Source organism: Medicago sativa, chromosome 7, assembly GCF_051527215.1.
Source record: "Medicago sativa cultivar Bolivia chromosome 7, Bolivia_mono, whole genome shotgun sequence".
NCBI classification, from domain to species: Eukaryota; Viridiplantae; Streptophyta; class Magnoliopsida; order Fabales; family Fabaceae; genus Medicago; species Medicago sativa.
This window is the reverse complement of record NC_140755.1, coordinates 88397176-88424652: the sequence shown is the minus strand read 5'-3', so window position 1 is coordinate 88424652 and position 27477 is coordinate 88397176. Positions and strand designations below refer to the sequence as shown.

Genomic DNA, 27477 nt, shown 5'->3' with positions numbered 1-27477 from the left:
AAAGATATTTTATTTATTTGAAATCCATAAATTTCTCACACATAGCGTCCCGAATATCACAAATATTCTTGTTATTGTCGTTGACAAACAATTTACATGAGAATGGAAATGGATCCAATACCTTTTGCCTTATATGTTTTGATAATAAGACCCGTAATTATTTACTCTCCTTATGAAAAATGGCACAATGAATATCATTGTAGACAATTAAAAAAATTATGTCCGTGTAATCGTTTGTGGATCATGCCTAATTTATAAATAGATTGACATGTATATTCATTTTAAGAGCTATTCATTTGAATATTTCTCAAGTAAACAGGTGTGTCATGATTGACATCATGAACGAATTACGAACAATTTGAACGAATATGCTCTATGATTCCTTCACTGGATTGATCTCAGAGATGTTATCAGATCTTGATGTCATTACAACACTCTATGAAAGAGAAATATGCAAATGAAATGATTGAAGAAACATGAGATACATATGGTTAATAGTATAAGTAAAATATTATTTGAAGCAAATTGAAAAAAAATGATGTAATAAAACCAAAATGAGGCACTATGATTGGCTCAACAACATAAAAATGACACATGTTAATTTGTCACAGTTTAATGATTGCCTAATCAAAATTAAAACAAATTGATGCAAATCAAAACATTGCCTAATTAAAATAAAAGCAAAATTTGTCAAATATTTTTTTTTTGTCCGATAAGATCCAAGATTTGCAGCAACACCAAAGTTACTCAGAATAGACCTTTTCCTTCTTTAACTCCTTAAATATGTAGATTCAGAGTTCTTTGAACACCCAAAAAAAATTAATGCCAAAGGCATTCAATATTTTGTTGTCTGATTAGATATATACAACTCTACAACGTATGCATTCATTATAATCTACAACTTTGTATGTATACATATACATATACAAATATTTCTGAGATGTTATACAACTTAAATTAGTTTCGTAAAACATACAACTCTAAAATATTTGCGGTGCCTTTAAAAAGAATATTATTTATAGTGTTGAACTTCAATCCTTATAGTCCTGTGCTTCTATTTTTGAATGAATCTACATAACTGAAAAAAAAAAATAGAACAAATCAATAAAATTTAGTCAAAACTAAAAAATAATTGGTCGAAGAACAACCAACATATTTCACTCCTTGCTAAAAAAGAAGAAAATTAAACAAAAAAGAGACATAGTCTGAAAAAATAGAGAGATGATTGAATATAAAATGATGGTTTTTAATATAATGGAAACTCAGAGGAATTAAGAACCAAAAAAAAATGCAATATTTAAAGAATTCAGTTGTAGCATTATTTATAGGCACCATGAGGAAAAATAGGGTGGAACCAATTAACTTTGATTGGGTTGATATAAGAGATGTTATCAGATCTTGGTACCATGATAATTTTTTTAGAGTTTGACAACGCTATAAAGAAGAGAAATAGGAAGATGAAATGATTGAAGAAACATAAAGTATATGTAGATAAACGGTATAAGTAAAGTGCAATTTGATTAAATAAAAAATATGATGCAAATAAACAAAACAACGTAATCTGATTGAATTATTAGATAAAAGAGAAAAATGCTACATTGTAATTGGTTTAAGTGTTAAAATGTGACGATGTTATAAAATTTGATTGGTTTACTTATTGAGTAAAGTACACTCCCCTCCCCTCAAAGATGCTTGAATTACACTCCCCTCCCCTCTTATGTTAAAATATACACTTCCCTCCCCTCTTATTCAAAATGTATTAGAAAATATTTCACTCCCCTCCCTTGAGAGAAGCTTGAATTACAGTCCCCTCCCCTTTTATGTTAAAATCTACGCTTTAGTCCCTTGATATTTTATTTTTTATTTTTAATAGTCTAACAAAAAAATAATCTAACACACTTAAAAGAAAAATAGCATTGCGGGTTCATTTCAATATAATCAAATTTTGAATACATATCTTTCTCTATTTTTTATTCACAATTTCATTAACATATAATTTTAAACCCTATTATAAAATATGAAACAACCCAAAATAAAATTAAATTATGTTAAAATTTACTAAAGTCGATTAAGTATGATTATTTAAAAGTGAATTTTATACTCTAAATTATAAAATTAACAATAAAATATTTAAATTTAATTGTTATTGACATTTAGATTATAAAGAAACAAATTATATTTAATTGTTATTTAAATTAACCCATATATTTTTTGGTGGAGCAAAGTTTGTGGATCAATTAAAAAAATTAATCATGCATTTTTGAGTTAAAGTAAAAATTATGGACCACGTTTTCAGACCCTACATTTAATTTCCTTTTTTGAAGGAACGATATATTTCAACAACCGAAACTATTGTTTCCCTCAATTTACAAAACGTTTTGCATGGTATAAAAGAAGTAAACTTTATTCCCTAAAAAAAATAAAAGGAATATTTTAATAACCCTATATTAATAAAAAAAATTAAAAAATCATTTATTATGATTTAACAAATTGGTGAAATCTGTTTAACGGAATTTGCGACTTTAGAGGAATGGCCTTGAAATATTATTTTTTTTAGCGCAATTCCGATTGTTTTTTTTTTGGTTCAAGGCTTACTTTATTTTTTTTAGGGAAGGTTCAACATTTATTTTAGCAAGAACATTAAATAATCAACTGAAATTATATTTTCGATATTATTTAATGATACATTTTTAATTCTAATTACATACCTCCAATCCCAATTTTTTTATGTCCTAATTAGAATGACTAATTTATAGACATATTTGATAGGTTAGTTTAGTATAGGTGCTTTTCTTTCTTTCTATACATATTGGGCAATTCTCAATCGAAATTAAATTAGAGGATTTTCACATTCATTACCAATTTAAAGTCATGTTTAATGCAATGATCTCACACATAAATGTGTGTAACATTACTGATCATCTTTAAAAACAAAAAAAATTAATAAAGCAATACGTTTTTTCTACCACAGAATATATTAATGCATATGTCCTGATTTAAACTCATATTTTCCTTTCTAAAGTAATACGTTTTTTTTAATAAGAATTCCTGCACGCATATTTCCTTTTTAATAAGAATTCTGAACGCATATTTCCTGAACTCATATTCCTGAACGCATATTTCCTTTTTTTTTTCCTGAACGCATATTCCTGATTTTTTTCTAAAAAAATCATTTATGATTTAAAAAATTATGTTTGCAACATCATTAAAAAGAATTCTGAATTAAAGCAAAGCACGAAAAATAAATCTATTTTCAATTATCTATTTTCAATTATGAACGCATATGTTCGTTTTTTTCTATATTTTTACGAAACATAATTTTTATTTCCTTTCTATGTTACTATACAATATATATTTTGAAAATAGAAACAAAAGAATATAAACTTAAATCATACAATATATATTTTGAAAATAGAATCAAAAGAATATAAACTTAAATTATATTAAAAATTAATGGTTACTACCAAATCTAATTAAATTATTTTAAAAAGTTACACTTTTATCAAATCATATTTTTTTTTGACAAATCAAATCATATTTTTATTATTTGACATATATCAATTATTTGATCTCTTTGATATTTAAATAATTATTCCATTAATCGTATTTTAATTAGATATTACTTGTTTTATTTTAATATCTGAATTCAAATATTTTAATTTAAATTATTTGATTATTCAAAAAAAGCATATTTTATTAAAGTTTGTATTTTTTGAATACAAAATGTTTGATTTCTAATTTAATTTCAAATATTAGAATTTGAAATTGTAAAACTTCCTTTTATACATAAACATTAAATACAAATTTGTGAGGATAAATGTGGTGAGAGTATTTTGTGAGGATGAATGTGGTGAGAGTATTTGTAAAGAGAATAAGATGAGAGTGCCACGTGTCATAAGAATAGGAGGAGAAAAAACATTTCCATAAAGGGCTATGGAATCGGCCGTAAATTTATATTATATAGATAATGCATTGTGATTGATTGCTTTTTATTCTTGAAGAATTCTTGATATTTTTTTTCTTTCTAAAGATATAGCATTGCTCAATGCTTAATAATACAGCGAAAAAAGTTTCACGAAAATCACAAGAACCTCTCCCAAGCGGTGATTTGATTTCCCTTCTTTTTTTTTTTCTTAAAAAAAAAATAAAAACCCATTTCAACCCTATTTTTGTTCTCCAAACCCCATTTCAACCCTATTTTTGTTCTCCAAACCCCATTTCTCTCTCCCCCCTTTTTTCTGTCTGCTCCACTCCATCTCCTCCTCTTCAATATTTTTAATTCCTTCGTTATATTATTTTATTGGTTCTCTTCATTTACCAAAGTTTAGCGTGACAAAGTTGCCTTTGCTTCTTGTTTTTTTTTTCCGTTCTTTCTGGGCATACAGTGTTTGTTTCAGTCTTCATTATATTATTTGATTGGGCATGCGGTGTTTAGAGGGAAAGAAGGGCGCTGCTTTGCTTAGCGGCGGAGATAGAACCGACATCATTGGCGACGCTTTCAGCTCAACAACATCCGTCTCCCACATTCGCGGTACAATCTTCTCTTTTTCTTACTCAACTACAAGGCTCACCATTACGTGTCTCTTTTCTGTTCTAAAGCTATTTTATATTACATGCCTTTCGGTTTTGCACGCAAACTGTTTGATAAAAGTTCTGACCCAATGTGTAAATATTATATGCTTTACTAAATCAACATGGACTTGGAATTGAACATTGTTTTACTTTCTTTCTTTGTAAGGTCAAATGGCACCAAGATGGAAAGGAAAAGATGCTAAATCGAAAAAGGAAGCTGAAGCTGAGGCACTCAAACAACCCATGCCAAAGATTATATCACAACTTCAATCTTCTTTAGTTCAATCAAACACTTACGGATTTCTCTCTGATAACTGTGTACACTTAGCAGTGCAAGCAGAACAACTTGACTTGCTTGATAAAGCATGCTTTGGTAGACCTGTGAGGATAGTTGACAAGGATATGTATTGGTTTCAATTAACCGTGGAGGAAGCATTCTACCTATGTTATTCCTTGAAATGCCTCAAGATTAAAGGCGTTGCTGATACTTGTCCCTTAAATGATGAAGAGTTGTGGCGTCACTTCAAGTCCAAGAAAGAAGCATTCCCTTATTTCTACAAGGCTTATTCTCATCTTAGAATGAAAAATTGGGTTGTGAGGTCAGGGGCTCAGTATGGTGTAGACTTTATTGTTTATCGCCATCATCCGGCTCGCGTGCATTCTGAGTATGGTGCACTTGTTCTATCTCATGACAAGGATGGTGATCTAAATGGAAGATTGAGAGTATGGTCTGATGTTCATTGCACAACTCGACTTCTTGGAAGTGTTGCAAAAACCTTATTAGTTTTGTACGTTAACAAAAATGGTAACAATGATGAGTCTCCGTTATGTTTGACAAACTATACCATCGAAGAACGCACAATCTCCAGATGGAGTCTAGAACAACCGTGTCATCGGAGGAGTTTTCCTGAATTTGTGTTACCGCTGCCGTTTTCACGACAACAGGCGGAAGCATCTTCAACAGGGAGAGCGGGAAAGGGAAAGAAGTTAGAGGAAAAAAGGGGGACAATCATTGGCGGCGGAGATAGAACTATCATTGGCGACGCTTTCATCTCAACAACATCCATCTCTCACATTCGCGGTACAATCTTCTCTTTTTCTCACTCAAAATCCATCTATTTATGTTAGAAGCATTTCAGCCTTTGCACGTAAAGTGTTTGATAAAAGTTCTGAAAGAATGTATAAAACTTAGTGAAGACTCATCTCTGATCATACTCTTCATAATTTGACCTGATCACTGATCAGGGACATTTTAGTTAAATTATTAATTTTCTCATTTTTGTCTATATGGTTTCGCTCTTATGGTTTCTCCAGTTTCAGTGTCAACCATCAGCCAACTTTTCTCGGTTTTGTTTCTTTCAAATTTTGGAAATTATCTCCTTTTATATATTAAGGGTATATAGATTTTGCACATTATTTCCTCAAGTTTTTTTTTCAACACGAGAGGGTCCTAATTTGTATTTCTTACGAGGCCTTTGTGTCTTAATTAATTTGGATCATTTTAGTAGCCTGTGACTACTTTGATTGAGCTTTACTAAATCAAGGTGGACTTGGAATTGAACATTGTTTGACTTTTTTTATAAGGTCAAATGGCACCAAGATGGAAAGGAAAAGATGCAAAATCGAAAAAGGAAGCAGAAGCTGAGGCACTTAAAGAACCCATGTCAAAGATTATATCACAACTTCAGTCTTCTTTAGTTCAATCAAATACTTGTGGTTTTCTCTCTGATAACTGTGTACACTTAACAGTGCAAGCAGAACAACTTGACTTGCTTGATAAAGCATGCTTTGGTCGACCTGTGAGGATAGTTGACAAGGATATGTATTGGTTTCAATTAACCGTGGAGGAAGCATTCTACCTATGTTATTCCTTGAAATGCCTCAAGATTAATGGTGGTGCTGATACTAGTCCCTTAAATGATGAAGAGTTGTGGCGTGACTTCAAGTCCAAGAAAGAAGCATTCCCTTATTTCTACAAGGCTTATTCTCACCTTCGAATGAAAAACTGGGTAGTGAGATCAGGGGCTCAGTATGGTGTAGACTTTATTGTTTATCGCCATCATCCGGCTCGGGTGCATTCTGAGTATGGTGTACTTGTTCTATCACATGACAATGATGGTGATCTAAATGGAAGATTGAGAGAATGGTCTGATGTTCAGTGCACAACTCGACTTCTTGGAAGTGTTGCAAAAACGTTATTAGTTTTGTACGTTAATAAAAATGGTCACAGTGATGAGTCTGCGTTATGTTTGACAAACTATACCATCGAAGAACGAACAATCTCCAGATGGAGTCCAGAACAATGCCGTGAAAGATCCATATAGACATTTCATGTTCTTAATATTATTATTGTTACTTGTTCCTTTTCTGCATAAACACAACAAAAAATACTGAACTCGCCCGTAATTAAATTTGAAGGTTAGTCTTAGATATTGTACCTAGTGTTCTTTTATTTTTGTTTGCTTTCAGTTTAAACCCTTTGATTAGTGGTTAGTGAAATCCCTTTTTATTTTGTTTAAATTTTTGCATGCATTGTTTGTGGCTTACATACTTCATGAGTTATTCACAGTGAAGCCTGATTGAAATGGTTTTTTTCTGGGGAATAACCAGATATGTGGCTTATGGCAGATCATGGTATTAATAGCCAATTTGCTTTGTCTGTAGGTGGCTAAATTATCCATAGTTAATTTTCTCTCAAAAATAAAAAATAAAAAACATCCATGGTTAATTTACAATCAATATGTAACTAAATAATTCATAGCATTGCAACATAAAGGAAACAAACCGGCAAGGATTCTTGCTTCTTTCTCCTACTTGAAGTTACATACTCTCACACTGGGGGTTTTATACTGCCCCATTATCCTTTAAAAAACGAGACTGTCACAACACTAAATACATCTACCTCCCCAAATTACCAGCATAATGCCTTATCCACAAAGGGGTGAATAAACACGTTTCCGCATCAGTTTTGGTACTATGATTCGGGTGCTACGCACTATGTAATTCCAGATGCAGCAAATATGATAGACCCAATTTCTCTGTTGGGGTTTGAGCAAGTTCTTATAGACATGGACGAGATTTGTCTATCACATCAATTGGTTCTTTGTCATTTAAATCTCCTTTATAGCCACACATCACACTCAAAACACAAATATTTTGTTGGTTATTATTCAGTTTGCTTTGAATTTCACCCTACTGTGTTGTTCAAATTTAGGCTTCCTCCAAAGTCCTTCTATAAGGAAATGTAGAGGATGATGTGCTCTGTAAATTTGATAGTCTTTCAAATCTTTCAAGTATCAATGCTCAATATGCACCTTTTGTTCTCAATCTTACTAGTAGCTCAATGACTCAATTGTATTCTCAATTTCAAATTTCAATAGTTTGCATTCTGTTGTAAGTACATGTATTTTATGTAATTTTGTTCTGGTCAGAATAATGCACAACAAAATTCTTTACAAAATTCTTGTGGTGGTATTGTGGACCGGCACTCTCCCCATGATGTCCTCTGCAAAATTCTTTTTAACACTTGCAACACGGTTGTATTTAGGCAAGGTACATATATGACATCATTGACCAGCCTTCTATTTCCTCTATCGTCGAATATCATAGAACCATACACCTTAACTCATCATTTTTTGGATCATGTCCCAATTGAGTCATCCCGTGGATATATTTATTTTCTCATTAGTAGATGCTCACTGATTATATCAGGTGTGATTTATATGGGAAAATTCTCTAAATTATATTTTGGTTTTGATTCTTATTTCTCACCCATTATTCCTTGTTTAACGTATAATTCAATAATGAAATGGACTACATTACAAAAGAATATACGTGATAATGTTGAGTTTGTACAAGACAAAGAAATGAGATTGTCTTTAAAATAAAATAAAACAAATGAGGATGTGTACCAAAAAAAAAAAAAAAAACAAATGAGGTTGTTCACATGTTAACTGAATGAAATTGCTACATTATGAGTCGTTTCCAAATTTTATTTAACCGCATTGAACACATTTTAATCAATTAGATGTTACTTAATTTCTTCCTTAAAAATAAAAATAAAGTCGTAGCATACCCTCTCAAAGTTTGAATTTATTAGATCCAAAGTATCGGTCAATAATTGACGTGTATTTAATTGTACTATTTTGTATTTAGAAAAAGATAGTAAGAAATAAGCGAACTAGTAGTAGATAACTGCAGTGCATTGCTTAATTCTCAAAATCCAGAAATGGAAAAACCACCACTACTCTTCAACTTCAAAATCATCATCGTACTCCTTCTCACCCAATCACTCCTCGCCACATCATCACACTCTCTAAACCCCACCACCGTCACCTTCTCCGTCACCGAATACGGAGCAATCGGCGACGGCATCCACTACGACACCGTATCAATCCAAACCGCCATAGACTCCTGCCCTTACTCCATCCCCTGCCGCATCACCTTCCCATCTCCCGGTAACTACCTAACCGCAACCATATTCCTTCGATCCGGCGTCGTCCTCAACGTCGAACCCGGCGCCACCATCCTCGGCGGACCGAGACAAAAAGATTACCCGAAGGAATCGTCGAGGTGGTACGTGGTGTTGGCGGAGAACGCGACGGATGTGGGGATTGAAGGCGGCGGTGTGGTGGATGGACAGGCGGAGAAATTTGTGGTGAGATATAATGAGAGGAAGAATGTAATGGTGAGCTGGAATCAAACTGGGGATTGTTTGGGTGATGAATGTAGACCTAGATTAATAGGTTTTCTTGGTTGCAAGAATGTTAAAGTCTTCAATGTTACTCTTAATCAACCTGCTTATTGGTGGTAAGTTTTTCTTATAATCTGTTTCTTATTTAGAATAAACTATTTGATTCAACTGAACTCTACTTCAATAACCATCTTGACAAAAGTTCTCAGTGTTTGTTTTTAGTTTAAAAACGGAAATTGTAGGTAAATAATAATTGAATTAATTAATAAATAACTTCCATTCAATAACTTATTTTGAGAAGTTTGATTCAATAAGCTAAAAATAGACACTTTGATGAGAATTTATTTATATGACAAGTTAAGTAGTATAAATAAATTTAAGTGTTAAATATGCTTTACATGCAAATTTCAATATATTTTGTCTTTGTAAGGATGTTTACATGTTTTTAGTCCTTAGAATGGAATTTTGTACTCATTTGTAGAAATTAGAAAGTTAATACATGAACTAAACAAAATTCAAGATAATTATAATGATTAAATATACATTTCATACCAAATTTGAAATAAGTTATTCTTTGCTCGATCGATCGGTTTAACTGTTATTGAAGATTTTAAAATAATGGAGTAAATTTTAGTGGCTAGGATTAATATTTGGTCAGTTTTTACTTATCTCTCAATGGAATTAAGAATTATCATAGTTTCTTCCTATGAAAACTTGACGGTTAAGACGATAAAATTATTAAATGGCTTGGGAAATACTCATAAGAATTTGATTTTTCTTATTGGGTAGAAGAAGTGGAAGTGTAGGAATGTGATTGGGTTAGGATGGAATGAAAAGGATATACAGAAACTTTTTCTGTGTATATTATTGTTTTGACTTCTTGTGGTGGGCTCACTCTGTTGTTGTTTTGGAACTTTGGGGTTTATCTGCACGCAAAGGCAACATAATCAGTTTCAGATAAACATAAACAGATTACAGGGTCCCATGACAAATACTCCTAATCTCAAATTAAACCAAAACAAAATAAAAATGTATTTGTTTGAGCTGCATCCTCATTGACCATAAATAATGTTTTATAATACAATATTACATCACCTACTAACAAGTTATGGAATTCCCTTAACATTAAAAAATTAAAAAATCACTGGAAAGTTTCTGTTTGACATTTACTTGGTAAAATTTATTCTGCAAAATCTTTGATAAGCACCCTAACGAACGTACCTTATACTTGCAGCTTACACTTGGTAAGAAGTGAAAACATAACCATTCAGGATATTGCAATTTATGGAGATTTGAATATACCAAATAATGATGGGATTGACATCGAGGACTCAAACAACACTGTAATCACTCGATGCCACATTGATACAGGGGATGATGCTATTTGTCCAAAATCGTCCACTGGTCCTGTCTACAACTTAACAGTCACTAACAGTTGGATTCGATCCAAATCTTCTGCAATCAAATTTGGCAGTGCTAGTTGGTTTGAATTCAAGCATTTTGTCTTTGACAATATCACTATCGTTGATTCTCATAGAGGGCTTGCATTCCAGATTCGTGATGGAGGTAACTTCCTCATAAATCTATTGTTTCAAACTTATTGCTTAATTTTGTACATGTTTTTCCTGGCCTCAAATTGTTGAATGCAAAATAAGTATACGAAATATTGGTGCCTTTGAAAGAGCTTATTTACAACTTATTTATCTTATAACATAAACACTTGTGAAAGTGTTTGACAGCGATTATGAATTTAGTTTCTGACATATTCATAAGCAAATTTCAGCTCATTTCAACAATCTCTCTAATAGCTTATGGAAATAATTTACATCTTAAACAGAAAGAGTTGTTTATATAATAATCATTTATTCATTTAATTAAGCTGTTAATCAAACTCCACCTCTTTGTAAAATAAGAATCACTCTTCTTGTTTTATGGAATTGATATAGATATATCTTTAAATATATTCTAATATGTAACTGAACATTTTTTGTAGCATACTTGTGCTTGACTTATCAAGCCTTGCATTTTAATGAGCCTGATTAACATCAACCCGCTTATTATCCTATCTTGTGCAAATGAAGATATAGCGTTAAACACATGTCTGACTGAAATGCATTAAACTTCCTTTTACAGGAAATGTAAGTGACATTGTCTTCTCAAACATAAATTTAAGTACAAGATACTATGATCCATTATGGTGGGGGAGAGCAGAGCCTATCTATGTCACAACTTGCCCAAGAGACTCAACCTCAAAGGAGGCATCAATCTCAAATGTTCGTTTCATCAACATCACAGCAAATTCTGAAAATGGAATCTTCCTCTCTGGTTCAAAGAGAGGATTGTTGAGAAACTTGAGCTTCATCAACATGAATATCACTTACAGAAGGTTCACCAGTTATGCTGGTGGGTTGTTTGACTATAGGCCAGGATGCCAAGAATTGGTTAAACATAAGACTGCAGGGATAATGATGGAGCACATTGAAGGTCTTGAGGTTAGAAATGTAGAAATGAGATGGGAAAATAATGATCTTGAGCAGTGGAATAATCCTATGGAGTTCAAACCATCTACTGTGAATAACATTCATTTCTCTAATTTTAATTCTGTAGTGTATTCAAATAGCAAATCAAGTCAATAACGTTGGGTATGCAAGCATAGGGAAAAGGTTCATTCTGGGGAAAGTTCAAAAGAGGGGAGAAGCATTTGCTTTGTGCATCTAGAAAAGCAAAATATCGGGGATTGTAAACTGTTTTCATTATACCTTATGATTGCATTTCACCATTCAAAAATTTGTGATTAAGGCCTTCAAATTGTTTATATCAGTGTGATATCACGTTGTCTCTCTTCATAAGAATGCCTACATTCCTTTCTTATTTTGTTTCTGTTAGGAGAGTTGTTGGTTATGATAGAGTAAGAATGTTTAAGATGAGAGATTTGATATTAGTAGGATATCAATTTTTTTCCTATAGATAATTCACTTTTGAACTCATTGTATAGTACTTAAAATATCATTGTATAGTAGCATCTGCATTTTAATATGAAAATCAATCTCCTTATAACACGGGTTTGCAGGTGAATCAATTCCTTACCAACTGAGTCAACCTTCATTGACTCAATTTAATTTACCATTCACGTAAGACAGAACCTTTCACCCTTGTTTGTGAGCAGGAAGGATTGCTGAATATGAGCCAATAAGGCCATAAGTCCAACAAAAGTGGTTGGTTACATCTCTCACATATCTGTGCTATTAACCTCCCAGGAAACTAACATCTTTTCCCTTATAAAACATGTACATTACAACCATGTTAAGGAACTCAGGTAAGGGATGGCATCATATCTTCAATCCTCTTATCCGTTATATCATATTTAGTCGTTATACCTTTTACAGGTACACCCTTCCCCCATAATTCTATTCTAGCTTCCATCAATGCCCAATAAGTAAAATTTTACCTCATAAAAAAGTGCTGGAACTCCTCCAAAAAAAAGTGTTCGAATAATTTCATTAAAAAATACATCCTTAATATGCTTCTAAAAAGTTTGTCTATCCGAAATTCAGAATGTATACTATTACTAACATGAAACTACCATATCATTTGAATTTGCTTAAATCAAAGGTAGAATTTCTGTTAATTAGAGTATTCAAAAGTGGAAATGGATTCTTTTGTATAACAAGATTATATGAACTAATGAACACGTATACCTCTCTTTATAAATATATCTTTTTTAATTATTTTTTTTTGGTACAATATCTTTTTTAATAAAGAAGATGGATATTAGCTCATATGATTCATGTCATGGAAATTAATTGATTATGACAAAGGCAATAAGTACTTTTTTTTTTCTGATATTTCGTCGGTGCTTGCCAAATGCTAAGGTCGTGTTTGGAATTGAGACTTGCACTCATGCTTTTGATTCCAAAAATGCATAAAATCAATTATAATATCCTATATGATACTACGTGAGATCTAAACGCGCATTACCACATGTTTATGCCGACCCTTATCCCAACATAAAAGACATTGTTATCTTTTGACTCTGTGATTTGTGTTTTCTATTCTTTAATAGTTACAAATGGAATATGTGCATGTCAGTGGCACTTACCTCCCATCCTTTTGCACCTTACTGTTCTTGTCCACTTCTTCCTGCTCCCACCACACCCTGCACTGCATATACATCTAACTTAATTATTCGTATCATTTTACAAGCTTGTCACAAAATTATTATTACTCATTACAAAAAAGTCTGCTTAACATATACTACCTCCGTCCCGGTATAATTGACCTACTTTGGTTTTTCACACAGATTAAGAAAAGTGTATAAATAAAGGGGAAAGTGAAATATATTGTATTGGGAATGATAAAAGTAGTATTATTTAGTGTTATATTGTATTGGGAATGATGAAAGTTGTATTGAAAATTGAAATGGGTCAGTTATTTTGGGACACTTTTTTTTTAGAAAATGGGTCAGTTATTCCGGGACGGAGGGAGTAATATAAGCACTCTGATCGATGAGGCTTTGATATATTTTTTAAACACCGTTAATTCTTGAAAAATCAATTTTTTTACTCAGTGCTAGATTCATCAATAATGTGTATGTTTTTTTCTTAGGGAGTGTATGTTTGAGTGTTTCATATATTTGATGTTTTCATTTTTTTTATAAGGGAAAATTTACATTACATTTTTTGCAACTCTCGGACAAGGCTCCACAGTTTTGGCCTCTAAGAAATTACCAGTCTCATCTCGAAGAAAAAGGCCAGAGCTCGTAAGATTTTGTTACGTAAAAAATCTACATCATATTGCATTTAATTCCCCCAAGTGGTAGTTTGGTCCATTTGATGGTATGTATATTCTGATGGTTAGTATTTGTAAGTACATATATCTATCCTTAGTATTTGTAAGTACATATATCTATCCTTAATCTAGTTTAGGATAAGCTAGGTTCTGAATATATGTCAAAATTAGGTTTATAGAATTAATATAAATAAGTATCCTTTAAGATTCACATCAATATGCCCTAAGAAATCTCAAAAATTCACATTTTTAAAAAGGTTATGATGGTGTGAACCGATTCACTCTTATGTGAAACTAATGTATTTTTATTTCTGATTGTAAATCGATTCACATCTCATCCCCATGAATGTATGAATCATTCACTCTAAGATTTCATGAAGAATAACTCTTTGTTGATATGAATTGATTCACTCCCTCGTGTATGAATCAGTTCACTAATCATTAATTTTTAAAAGGAACATCTATTTGTTTATACGAATTGATTCACTCCCTATGGTATGAATCGATCCATTCACTGAACTATAGAAAAAGGAATGTTTTTAGCTATGAATTGATTCACTTATTATTGCTATCGATATATGAATCCATTCACTCCTATTTTTGAACATGTTTTTCTAAGAGTTTACTCCTTCTTTTTCGAAAATTTATATAAGTCATTGCCCATTATTTTCTAAGTAAGAAATTCTCTCATTCTCTTCTCTTAAACACTCGTATCATTCATCTCTTTAAAAACTCTAGATATTGATAGTTATTCTTGAGGGTTACTTTGATTGGGGAAAATCATTATACATTAGATTGAGATTTTCTAAAATTTTACAATTAAGGGTAATTGAAACCTAAAATAAAGATTGGGTAAAACTTCACATCCAATTAAAAATTAGGGGTTTTCTCATGTTGAGATTCATGCAAAATTGGTTGGAGATTGGTATAGATCGGTGAAGATCATAGGGTAGATTACTTAAAAGAACGTACTTCAAATAGTAGCTAGGTCGTCCACTTGTTAGCCCAAAACGCTAAGTATGATCCAAATAGGTATTGGATTGAAGAAATCGCTCATGTGAAATTTTGAACTAGTCATTCTAAATAGATTGTTATCCTATGAATTTCTTGTGCGTCCTGTTTGGATTCTAAAATCTTGAAATGTTTTAATGTGTTTTGGACGGCTTTATAAGGTGTTTATGTCGTTCAGATTCTATAATCTGAACTGCATAGGGTGTGCGAGAAATTCAATAGAGTATAAAAAGAAGGTGTCTGTTTTTTCAAAAATAAATAAATAAATAAGAAAATCTTCTTAATCGTGGTTTGGATTATCACATTATTTAACAAAAAAAAAATGAAAAAGATGCCATGATTTTATTTTTTTTGGTAAAATATGCTTTTCGTCCCTGTAATTATAGGCCATTTGAATTTTCGTCCCTGAGCTTACTAATCCTCCCATTTCGTCCCTGTAAAAGTTAATCACTTGAAATTTCGTCCCTCGCCCCTTTTAATCACTGCCACGTCAGCAAATTACCAAAATGGCATGGGAAATGACGAAAATACCCCTGACTTATTTTTTTTCCTTAAAAATAATTTCAAAATTTTGAAAATTCTTTTTTTTAATTAAAAAAATCTGAAAAAATAATTAAAAATCATAAAAAATTTCGGAAAAAATTAAAACTGAAAAAACTGAAATTTTTCGGAGAAAAAATCGTAAATAAAAATACGAGAAAAAACTAGGAAAAAAAATTTTGTGAAAATTATTTTTTTAAATTAAAATATCTGAAAAAATAATTAAAAAACATAAAAAATTTCGGAAAAAAAATGTTAAAATTAAAACTGAAAAAACTGAAATTTTTCGGAGAAAAAATCGTAAAAAAAAATTCGGGAAAAAGCTGGGAAAAAATTTTTGAAGGAAAAAAAACAAAAAAAAATAGGCCAGGGGTATTTTCGTCATTTCCCATGCCATTTTGGTAATTTGCTGACGTGGCAGTGATTAAAAGGGGCGAGGGACGAAATTTCAAGTGATTAACTTTTACAGGGACGAAATGGGAGGATTAGTAAGCTCAGGGACGAAAATTCAAATGGCCTATAATTACAGGGACGAAAAGCATATTTTACCCTATTTTTTTTTAACAAAGAAGCCATGAATCAGGAATGGAACACGAGTGGATTATAAAATAATCCCCTCTAGTATCGTGGAAATGAGTACATATATACATTTTGTCAAAAAAAAGAACATATATACATTTGGCGTGTGTATAATAAATTAACAATCTAATCTTTTTTTTTTTTTTTGAAAGATAACAATCTAATCTTATCAACTCACTAAAACAATGACCGATTTCTTAAAGCAAAAAAACTAAAAGGCAACAACGACCAAAATGTGATGCTAGCCAGTGTTCCAAAATCACCACTAATCAGCATATCTAATACAATTACTTGTAATGAAATAAATAAATAAATAAGGAGCAGGTGCCTAACATTGAAATCTACCTGATCCATTTCTCTAAGGAATAATCACTTCAATTTAGTAGTAAACACAAGAAAGTACTGTTAAAAAAAATGAAATAGTTTTTGAGTATTTTATGTGTTACTCATGAGTATTTTTTTTTTTTTATGGTACTAGTGTTTTAACTCTGTGTCTCTTTAAAAAAATGACAATATTAATTCAATTATTTAATTAAAAATATGATCATTACATTAAAAAAATACAAACTTAATTTTGGAATTCAAACTCGATTTGTGCAAAAAAAAATCACATTATTTAAATAAAATTAACATTTTAGGCATACTAATTCGAACGAGATTTATAAGTTGGCTTAGTGAAAGACGATTGAACAACATTTAGAGTATTTTGGCAGGGTTATACTTGCAGATATTTTGACCTCCATGTAAGTAAGTTCAGTGAAGTTGGCTTGCTTGTGTGTGGGTAATTTGGAAGGAGAGAAACAACCGTATTTTTCAAAATGTGGCCTCCGATCCACTTGCTATCGCGGACAAAGTGAAGTTGAATTCGTTCTTATGGCTGCGAACAAACCGCCCTTTTTTTGTTTATAGCTACTATGATTGGTGGCGCAACCCACTCTTGTGTATGGGAGCGCCTATGTAATTATTTTTAGCTGCTGCTTTTTTGTGCTTCTTTGTCAAGTGCAAATTGTAACCTTGTACTTTGTTTAGTGATTCACCTGTTGTACGCCTTGTGCGGGGTGCATCACTTTTGGTTATTAATAATATTCTATTTTGATTTGTTCAAAAAAAAATAAGTTCAGTGAAGTAGAAGTAAGAGATATGTGAGATAGAAATTGTGTTATTTTTTCTTTGTCGCATGAGATATTTATACGGGGGATTCCAATAGCTAAGTGTGTAATGATCGAACCGTAACGATCATAACACCTACTTGACATTCGTTTTCGTTCTTGCCTTTGTCTAGGTTGTTATCCTCACTACCTGTTACTAGTTTGTTGAAGAAGCTTTGACCCTTGGTTGGTGGGTTGGATTCGATTTCTGATGATTGGGCCTAATCCAGTTCGGAACACATACAATATATTATTTTCAATTTTATATTGTAGATAGACTAAACGGTAAAATAATCAGTTCGAAGTTTGAACATCGATCACAACATTTAACCTAGTAATTTTGACATTTTTATCGGTTGAGTTAAGACTTACGGTGTTATTTTCAATTTCAATCTATAGATAATAAAATATCATTAAGATCAAGTTTCCTTTTTAAAATAAGGTTTAAATGTGTAATTGGTCCCTGCACTTTCAACAGATTTTGGCATTGGTCCCTGCATTTTTTTTTGTTTGGCATTGGTCCCTGCACTTTGTAAAAATATTGACATTGGTCCCTGCACTTTTTTTTGTTTGGCATTGGTCCCTGCACTTTGTAAAAATATTGGTATTGGTCCCTGCACTTTGGACAAATATTGGTATTGGTGCCACGTGGCATGAAATGATTGGGATCAATACCAAAAGTTTTACAAAGTGCAGGGACCAATACCAAAATTTTTACAAAGTGCAGGGACCAATGTCAAACAAAAAAAAGTGCAGGGACCAATGCCAATATTTTTACAAAGTGCAAGGATCAATGCCAAACAAAAAAAAGTGCAGGGACCAATGCCAAAATCTGTTGAAAGTGCAGGGACTAGTTACACATTTAAACCTTAAAACAATTGTATAGTCTCTACCAACCATTCAACACTGACATGAATGAAAGTGTTTAATTTCGTTAGAGGGGCCCTAGTTGATCTCATGAATTGTCACCTGATTGCATGAACTCGCCGGGGGTCCTACAGTTCTATTCCACACATGATCATTTCTGAAATATTGCAGTTACATTTTTGTAATCTTTTTTTTGGTGAAATAAATATTGCAGTTACATTTTTGTAATCTTTTTTTTGGTGAAATTTTCGTAATATTTGTTTTCGGTACAGAAATATTTTTTAATTGGGGGGGGGGGGGGCAGATATATACTAATACAATACTTCGTAAAATAATGATCCAACAGTCACACAGTCACTTACAAAAATACATTTAAGTATTATTATATGTTCAACTAAGTTTCAATTATAATCGGACCATTGTCGTGAGTATATTATAGTTGAGAAAGAGACATTATTGTCGGTGGCGGTCAGGGTTACCCTCACCGTCATGGACGTGTGATGATGGTAGGGAAACGAATGACAAAAACAAAAGTCGAAATATACGGGAATTATTTTTGGTAGGAAGAAAATAAGCGGTCTAATTAATGAGGATCATCAATTATAGCCATTAGTGGATCACACATACTTACCTCAAAAAACAATCAAAATGAGGTAACAATATTTATTAGAAAAGGAAAAAAAAGATAACAATAGTTTGTTGAAATGACAACAAAGCTTGGGTTAGATTGAGCAGTAGATAATAGTTATGGTAAGTTTAAAGTTTTCCAACTATAATTTTTGGAAGTTGAACTAGTAGTTTTTGTGTGTAATTTTAGGATCCGCTTAATAACCAGAATAAGAGATAAAAATTAACAGGTTTGAAATTTTTTTGGTTCTATGTTGGAGTTCATATTAGTTTTTATTTAAAAAAAGGGTGCTTATAACTCTTTTAATTTGTATAATTGGTACTACATTAGCTAGTTATTTTCATGCGAATTCATAGTTTTGAGGTATGAGATCTATGTGAATTTGTGTTGGATATATCTTTTGTACGTACCATTGTTCATTGTTCAACGATTTTAAAAGGTATGTTAGTGAAAAACCCCATGATTATAGGAAGAACATTGGGTTCCAAGAAACCTTAATTTTGATTTATAGGAAAATAAAGTGGTGGGAAGAATAAGATACTAACTTAAATGTTAAATCGGGCTGTTAAGGTGGTTAGCCTTTGATAAATAAAAATGACTAATGTTTTAAGGGTCATGCTAACCGGTGTCCCCAGGCATTGGTTAAGTATATCAAAAAAGGAAATTATTAGCATAAAAAGAATCTGTTTTTGATTTTTTATAAATTACTCCCTCAGTCCCTATATCTAAACACCCTTTTGACTTTATTTTTGTCCCTAAATCTAAACCCCTTTTCAAATTACTAGATGCATTTATTATTTTTTTCCTAAACATACCCCTAATTAATACTACTAACTTATTTTGAAATTTGAAAAGTCAAATTTAATACTCCCTCCGGTCCTTATTATAAGAAACAATTGACTTTTTTGGTTCATAGAATAATTAATGTATCTTGTTATAAATATAGACTAGATACATCACTTACACAATGAACCTAAAAAGTCAACTTTTTCTTATAATAAGGACCGGAGGGAGTACATATACAAACAAAGGACAATTTGGTAATATTAACACACAAAACAGACATATTAATTACGCTGACAGCTTTTCTTAAGAAATATGAAAAAAGTAAAGAGGGGTTACATTAAAGGACGGAAGGAGTAATTACACAAATTCAATGCATTAACTATCATATAATTTTATTTTTCATATGCTTAACCAGTGCCCCGGGGCACCTATTAGCATTTCCCATGTTTTAAACCACTATATTTCATTTGTCTTATTTTAATTGTCACTTTAACATTTCTTTTTTATGTCTTATTTTAATTTTTTTTTTTGAGGGATATGTCTTATTTTAATTGTTATTTTAAAATACAATCCATGTGACATGTATCCACTGAACTTATACTAACTACGATTAAAATGACGGAGTATATTTTTTTCTCATGAGAGAAAAGTCGAAAACTATACCTCTCAATTCTCATTGCACTTCTATCGATACCAATTACTAATTTTTATTGGGTCATGTTAACCAGTGCCCCCGGGGCACTAGTTAAGGAAACTAAAAAAAGAAAGTTATAAAATGAAAGTAACACTTTTTATACTTTTGAAAAGTTGACAGCACAAGTTCCAATATAATACTTACCACATTTGACTCCTTAACCAGTGCCCCGGGGGCACCGGTTAACATTACCCATTTTTATTTTACAATTTGGGGGCACGAAAAGAGAAAGAAGGGGGAAATACTTGGGTGCTATTAATGGCACCGTGCCATTACATCCTGACCATTGATGGCACCCAAACATTGTGGATACATGTGTGTGATGTAGATCTAATGGCATGGTGTCATTAATGGCACCAAAGTGCCACCCGAAGGAAGGGGGTGGGGTTAGGAAGTAGGGCCCCCACAAACGCAAGACAAGGATGGAAACAGACGGAAAATACTTCAGTGACTTGGAAATGGTGTCATTGGTGCCATAGCAGAGATCCTGACCATTGATGTGTGTGGGTCCGGGTGGAGATGTGTGTGTGAAGTGTGTGTGGTGGAGATGGAATTGGATGGTGCCATTGGTGCCATTAATGACACCAAAGTGGAACCCGAAACAGACACCCAATGAAAAAGAGAGAGTAGCGAAAAGTTTGACTGATTACATCATCAGCATAACCGGGCATATCCGGTGACATGTGTTGCACCGACACACTTCTCCGGTTACCTCTTCTTCCATTTGCCGTTTTAAAATGCCCACATCGTTCCCGCATTCTCTTCCCCCTAAACTAAACACTCTCTCACTACTACACTACACAACACCACTACAAAAAACACAGAACGAAAAACACAACACATTACTAATCCCGAGGATTTCTCTCTTTTTCTCTGCAACACTTTCCTATCATTTTAACGTACAATTTACTACTTCATCATCTACCCTGCCCGTGTTTCTTGTGGTTAGTTCCAACGTAACGTGTTTAACTGTTCCCCACACTCATTTATCATTACGGTTACATTTATCTTATTACTACAACACATTTTCAACAACAACAAAATCTAAAAACTTACTAGTACACTTTTTAGTACAACAAAACAACAACCTCTTCTCTGTTCTGTCTTGTCCTGTTTCGTTTCACTTTCACGTGAGTTCTTATCCTACCACACACACAGACACACGCTCAATTTTCTCTAGATCTTTAATTTTCCTATCACTACTATTTTCTTTCCCTTTTCTTTAATTTTGTTTCCTTCTCTGTATGTATGTACTTGTTTTCAGTTTTCACTGTTTGAAATGTTGCTTTCTGATTTGTACTTCTTTCATTCATTTTGTTTTTTCCTTCTACGTAACTTCATTTTCCATCTCCATTTCATTTCGTACTTTAATTCTGCTTGTTCTGTTTTAAGTAAAAACAAATTGTGTTAATGTAGCGGTTGATTCATTACGTAAGATTCCTAATTCCTAGATCTTAATTTAACCATTCCTTGTTGATTTAGTCAAAAGTTAATTAAAGGTAAAAAAAAAAAAAAAATGAGAATAGTTTTATAGACAGTTGTTAAATAAGAATATTGAAAATTATTGGAATAAAGCCAGCTAGCAAGTAGTAAGCATATTTCATTGATTTGATGATGATGTTGACGGTGATGTGTATTAGTATTTTCTTCATACTCTACTGCTAGGTCTCTGCTTCGTTTATCCCCTACTCCACCATCAGATTTTTTTTTATTTTATTTATTTGTAGTTTTGTTCACAAATATAATGAGTGGTATGGCTTTGACGGTGTCTTAAGTTTACGAGACAGACACATGTGGTTACTTTCCATTATTTCATTTTCTCAAATTATTATCAGTGTCAACTACTACATAGATTGTATGTTTGGTTCATTATAGGAATTTACTTAATTTCACTACTTAAGATTGGATCCTAATTGAACCAGAATTGTGTGTCAAATACTACTTGCATATTTCTGCATTTTTGTTCATGTTCCATTTGTTTTATAACTACGTGTACACATTTTGATTTCTGATGCTGCTTAACCCCACTTTCTAATTAAGGTCTTCAAAATTTGTCCAATTTTTTTTTTATGCTGGCCTGAAATTTAATCTGGTGGCCCTTCTTTCTGTTGCAATTGATTTGTGTGTTTTGTGAACTTTCTGCACTTGTCTTCTTTATGGTTTTTCATTTTTTGGCCTGTTTTGATTCTCATTGTGATGAATGATTTGGTTCAAATGTCTTCTTTATCATATCTCTTGAATTTTAGTGGTTTCAATGCTTTTCTTTATTTTTTTTCTATTTTTAGAATTTAGTAACTTATTTAAGCACTATATTTTTGCAGGTAGTGGAACATTGCTGTTTTGAGTCTCTGGAAAAACAGCTGCCCAAGATTGTGTATGCACTTTTATGGTGGTGAAAGCCGAAGCACAATTCTGAGAAGTTACGTACTTTAGGAGCTTGCCAAGGTTAGTAAATCCTATCATTTTCTCCTGTCACAAGCTTCTTCATTTGATTAGTGTTTGAGTGAGTTTGAAAACATGAAAGAAATTGAGAAGAGAAGGGGTTCAAAGAATGTTCAAACTAAGAGTTCAAAAAGAACAGAAAGGAGAGAAAACAAATTGCATCAAGATAATTCATCTAAAACATTCATTGAAAAAGAAACTGAATCTAAGACGGCCTTAGAAAATTCAGAAACTTATGAAAATCTAGTTACATTATGTGGATGATGTCAACAGGTCCGAGGAGGCACTTGTCAAGATGAAAGTTAATGAAGTGATTGATAATCACTCCACTGATTTGGAGAAAGAGCAAAAAGAAGGGAATGAAGATGTATACGACACCGATACAACCAAGGATTCATTATCATCTCAAGGTGATTCTTTCACAAATGAAGATGTTAAAGTAGAGAAAGCTTCAAAAGATCCAAAAAGTAAGGTTAGAGCGAATTCTTTAGAAAGCAATCGTGGATCAAGGGAGAGATCTGATAGAAAAACAAATAAACTGCAATCAAAGGTAACAGGTAGCAATCAAAAGAAATCTATAAACTCAAATAAAGGTCCCGCAAGAGTTACAAACATAAGTACTTCAACCAATACTAAGCCAGTGAAAGTTCCTGCAAAAGTTTCTTCGGAATCTTCTGAAGGAGTTGATGAAAAACCTGTTATAGAGGTTAAGGAAATTGAAATCTTGGATGGATCTTCTAATGGCGCTCAAAGTATAGGAAGCGAAGATGAAATTCATGAAATTGTTAATGCTGAAGAAAACGGTGAAGGTGGGGATGGTGCGGCTATGGAATCAAAAATTAAAGAAATGGAATCACGAATTGAAAATCTTGAAGAGGAACTGAGAGAAGTTGCTGCTCTCGAGGTATCACTTTATTCTATTGTACCAGAGCATGGTAGCTCAGCACACAAGGTTCACACACCTGCGCGGCGCCTTTCTAGGCTCTTTATACATGCTTGTAAGCATTGGACCCCGAAAAGGAAAGCAACGATTGCCAAGAATACTGTTTCTGGCCTTATTTTGGTTGCTAAATCATGCGGTAATGATGTTTCAAGGTATGTAAATGATTCTAGCAAAGTTTTGTCTGCTACAGATATTTATTGTTAATTTAATGCAAACGATTAATATCCGCATCTTGACTTGTGATTCAGGTTAACTTTCTGGTTGTCAAACACCATTGTGCTGAGAGAGATAATTTCACAAGCATTTGGGAATTCAGGTCAAGTCAGTCCCATTATGAGGTTGGCTGGGTCAAATGGGTCTGCCAAGAGGAATGATGGGAAGTCTGCATCACTGAAATGGAAAGGTATCCCAAATGGTAAATCAGGAAATGGTTTTATGCAGACCGGTGAAGATTGGCAAGAGACCGGAACCTTTACGTTTGCCTTAGAAAGAGTCGAATCATGGATCTTTTCTCGGCTAGTAGAGTCGGTGTGGTGGCAGGTAGAAATCTCTCTTTTATTAAGATATTTAAAATAAAATAAAAAATTGGGGAAGGGGAAGTTATTATTAATGGAGTAAAACTAATTACTAGTTGCTATTTAACAACAATCCTGAAGGGATTTAAACTCTACCCTTAGAAGTTGCATATGCGATAAATTGAGAAGTTTTCTATGCTTTTAGGCTTTGACTCCTTATATGCAATCTTCGGTTGGGGACTCCTGTTCAAATAAATCTGTTGGGAGGCTGCTAGGACCTGCTCTAGGTGATCACAATCAAGGAAACTTTTCCATCAATCTCTGGAGAAACGCTTTCCAAGATGCTTTTCAAAGACTCTGTCCTCTTCGAGCAGGAGGGCACGAGTGTGGTTGTTTGCCTGCGATGGCAAGAATGGTATGCTTTTATTAATCTCTTTCCTTGATTATGTTTCTAGTTTCCCATTCTTTTGTTCTAAGCCTCAAAGGATTGAGTAGATTAAAATTCATTCACCAGGTCATGGAACAGTGCATAGATAGATTAGATGTTGCGATGTTCAATGCAATTCTTCGGGAATCAGCCTTGGAGATCCCAACTGATCCAATATCAGATCCAATTGTGGATTCAAAGGTTTTGCCGATTCCCGCAGGAAACTTAAGCTTTGGATCTGGTGCACAGCTAAAAAATTCGGTACATATTTTTCTTTTTGTTTTTATACTGATCGGTATTCATACATTGTCTTAAAGTTGAGTTTGAAAATTTGAATTTATAATTTGGCAGTCTGAAACTTTTCTCTTCGCTATCACATCTTAGAGGGACAACAGTCCATTCTTTACAGTATCTATGAAAAATTTATTCGAAAACTTGATATAACTACAAATGGATTTGCAAAATATGTGGTTTTGTCATATAATTGATTAGAGGCATGTGACTCTTGCAGTATCAAGGTTTCATTGTATTTGAAAGTTATGCCTACACTTCTTATGCTTATGGAAGAGTTACTTGAACTGCAGGTTGGCAATTGGTCTAGATTGCTCACTGATATGTTTGGCATTGATGCTGAAGATTGTTCGGAAGAATATCCAGAGAACAGTGAGAACGACGAAAGGCGAGGTGGAGCTAGTGAACAGAAATCATTTGCGCTCCCTAACGACTTGAGTGACCTTCTAATGCTCCCAAAAGACATGCTTATGGATAGACAAGTCAGCCAGGAGGTTAATTTCATAAATTAAATACTTATGTGGCATATTCTTTTCCTTACGTTGTCATTGTATTTATTTTGGTTTATTTTTATTATTATGCAGGTATGTCCATCCATCAGTCTTTCATTGATTATACGGGTTCTCTGTAACTTCACTCCGGATGAGTTCTGTCCTGACGCGGTTCCAGGAGCTGTCTTGGAGGCCTTGAACGGAGAGGTATGCTTGTTATTTTTCTTGTCTGTTACGAAGGCTGTATAAATTTGTTGCTAATGATAATGTTGGCGTAGAACTCATTGTAAGATTGTATAGTCCGATTTTGCATTAGCAAAGGAAATAAAAATAGAAGTATTCTGAATCTGAAATGGATAAATGCCTTTACTGCAATTTTAATTTCACTTGGCACATATTTTGGTAAGTTGTAACTTTCTGCTCAACTGAGATCGTATAATATATTAACTATAATTTATTTTATCTTTAGACTATTGTGGAGCGAAGAATGTCAGCGGAGTCCGTTAGAAGCTTCCCTTATAGCGCGGCTTCAGTTGTGTATATACCTCCCTCGTCAGCCAATGTAGCAGAGAAAGTTGCAGAGGCAGGAGGAAAGTGTCACCTGACGAGGAATGTATCGGCTGTTCAGCGGAGAGGATATACAAGTGATGAAGAACTTGAGGAACTTGATTCGCCGCTTTCATCCATCATTGATAAGGTTCCTTCATCTCCAACAGTCGCTACAAATGGAATTGGTAATCACAAAGAGCAAGGGAGTCAAACCACCACAAATGCCAGATATCAACTACTTCGTGAAGTTTGGTCCATGTGATGTGAAACTTGTGAAATGAAATGCACATGTATACTCTTTACTAAAGTAAAAATGAATGTCAGGAATTTAGGAATGCTGAATTCAGAAGATTAAAAAATATGGAATAAACAGACAAGATATTTTGAAATTCTTCATTACTAGGGAAAACTAAGGCTCAATTTCCCTTCCTTTTTTGGGTGTATATAAATATAAGTCCTTAAGAGTAGAATTAAAGAAGGGTTAAATATGTTTTTAGTCCCTATAAATATGTCAACTTTTCGTTTTAGTCCCTCTAAAAAATTTCTTCAGCTTTTGGTCCCTACAAAATTTTCCATCTTCACTTTTAGTTCATCCTTTAAAGTAAACTCATATGTAGAATTCATATTTTTGAATAACATTTTGCATAAAAATTCATAATATTATGAGAATCTCTCCCAAAAAAAAATTAGAATTTTTTAACAAAACATGAATTTAATATGAATTTTTATATTTTTTATGGTTAAAAATTCATATTTAACTTTTGTTTTGTTAAAAAATTCTAATTTTTTTTGGGAATTTTTTTTTACAATATTCTACACATTTCTGCATAATTTCATTAAAAAATACATAAATTAACTTAAAAATAGGGACCAAAAGTAGTGATTGAAAATTTCATATGGACTAAAAGTTGAAGAAAATTTTTAGAGGGACTAAAACCAAAAGTTGGTATATTTATAGGGAGCAAAAACATATTTAACCCATTAAAGAATGGGAAATGTTAACTAGTGCCCCCGGGGCACTAATTAAGAGCTTTAAAAAGTAACTTTTTATGAAAGTTTGTGTAATCAGTGCATTGGAAATTGAAAACTTTAACATTTTTGTAGAATAATTTCTTAATTTAGCATGCTTAAAGAGTGCCCCCGGGGGCACTCGTTAACAAGACCCTCTGATCTCCAATGGAGGAAATTTGCAAAGAAGTGAAGAGTGTTTTGATTAAAATATGTACCAAGGCCATGAATTCCTAAACCCATCATCCTTAGGGTGTGTTTGGATCACCAAAGAACCAAACAGCCCCTTAATAAGCATATATCGATGATGATGATGAACTATCAAGTTAAACCTCCAATGTCGTATTCTGATGCTTAGGCCTTGTAAAAGAAGTTTGTACACACTCTTTTGATTACAAAAAATTGATATTACAAAAAAAACTTTTATCAAACAAACATGAAGAAGGTAAACATCAAACAGAACGAATTCTTTAAGGGTCTTGTTAACGAATTCATCATCATCATC

The 27477-nt window shown here is 32.7% G+C and overlaps 2 protein-coding genes and 2 pseudogenes across 13 annotated transcripts; all 4 read left to right on the top strand.

Annotated features, from left to right (window-relative positions):
• Nucleotides 1-4202: 4202 nt before the first annotated feature.
• On the top strand, nucleotides 4203-5700 carry LOC146909869 (tRNA-splicing endonuclease subunit Sen2-1 pseudogene; annotated as a pseudogene). The gene is made up of 2 exons (XR_015020242.1): nucleotides 4203-4531; nucleotides 4739-5700. The product of XR_015020242.1 is annotated as a tRNA-splicing endonuclease subunit Sen2-1 pseudogene (transcript).
• LOC146909868 (tRNA-splicing endonuclease subunit Sen2-1 pseudogene) lies at nucleotides 5521-7000 on the top strand (annotated as a pseudogene). The gene is made up of 2 exons (XR_015017729.1): nucleotides 5521-5653; nucleotides 6157-7000. The product of XR_015017729.1 is annotated as a tRNA-splicing endonuclease subunit Sen2-1 pseudogene (transcript).
• Nucleotides 7001-8738: 1738 nt separating this feature from the next.
• Nucleotides 8739-12307, top strand: LOC146909867 (Pectin lyase-like superfamily protein). Its single transcript, XM_085723447.1, has 3 exons — nucleotides 8739-9381; nucleotides 10500-10831; nucleotides 11399-12307. The coding sequence occupies exons 1-3, from the start codon at nucleotides 8801-8803 to the stop codon at nucleotides 11899-11901; spliced, it is 1416 nt and encodes a 471-aa protein (XP_085579573.1). The 5' UTR covers nucleotides 8739-8800; the 3' UTR covers nucleotides 11902-12307.
• Nucleotides 12308-21076: 8769 nt separating this feature from the next.
• LOC146909866 (uncharacterized) lies at nucleotides 21077-26442 on the top strand. Of its 10 annotated transcripts, none has more exons than XM_085722809.1 (9): nucleotides 21077-21250; nucleotides 22628-22751; nucleotides 23022-23843; nucleotides 23940-24231; nucleotides 24412-24621; nucleotides 24721-24894; nucleotides 25218-25418; nucleotides 25509-25622; nucleotides 25885-26442. In XM_085722809.1, the coding sequence occupies exons 3-9, from the start codon at nucleotides 23044-23046 to the stop codon at nucleotides 26224-26226; spliced, it is 2133 nt and encodes a 710-aa protein (XP_085578935.1). In that variant the 5' UTR covers nucleotides 21077-21250; nucleotides 22628-22751; nucleotides 23022-23043; the 3' UTR covers nucleotides 26227-26442. The 10 variants fall into 10 exon arrangements, with proteins under 10 accessions (XP_085578935.1, XP_085578939.1, XP_085578936.1 ...); XM_085722813.1 differs by having other exon boundaries at nucleotides 21077-21262; XM_085722810.1 differs by having other exon boundaries at nucleotides 21077-21436.
• Nucleotides 26443-27477: the final 1035 nt, after the last annotated feature.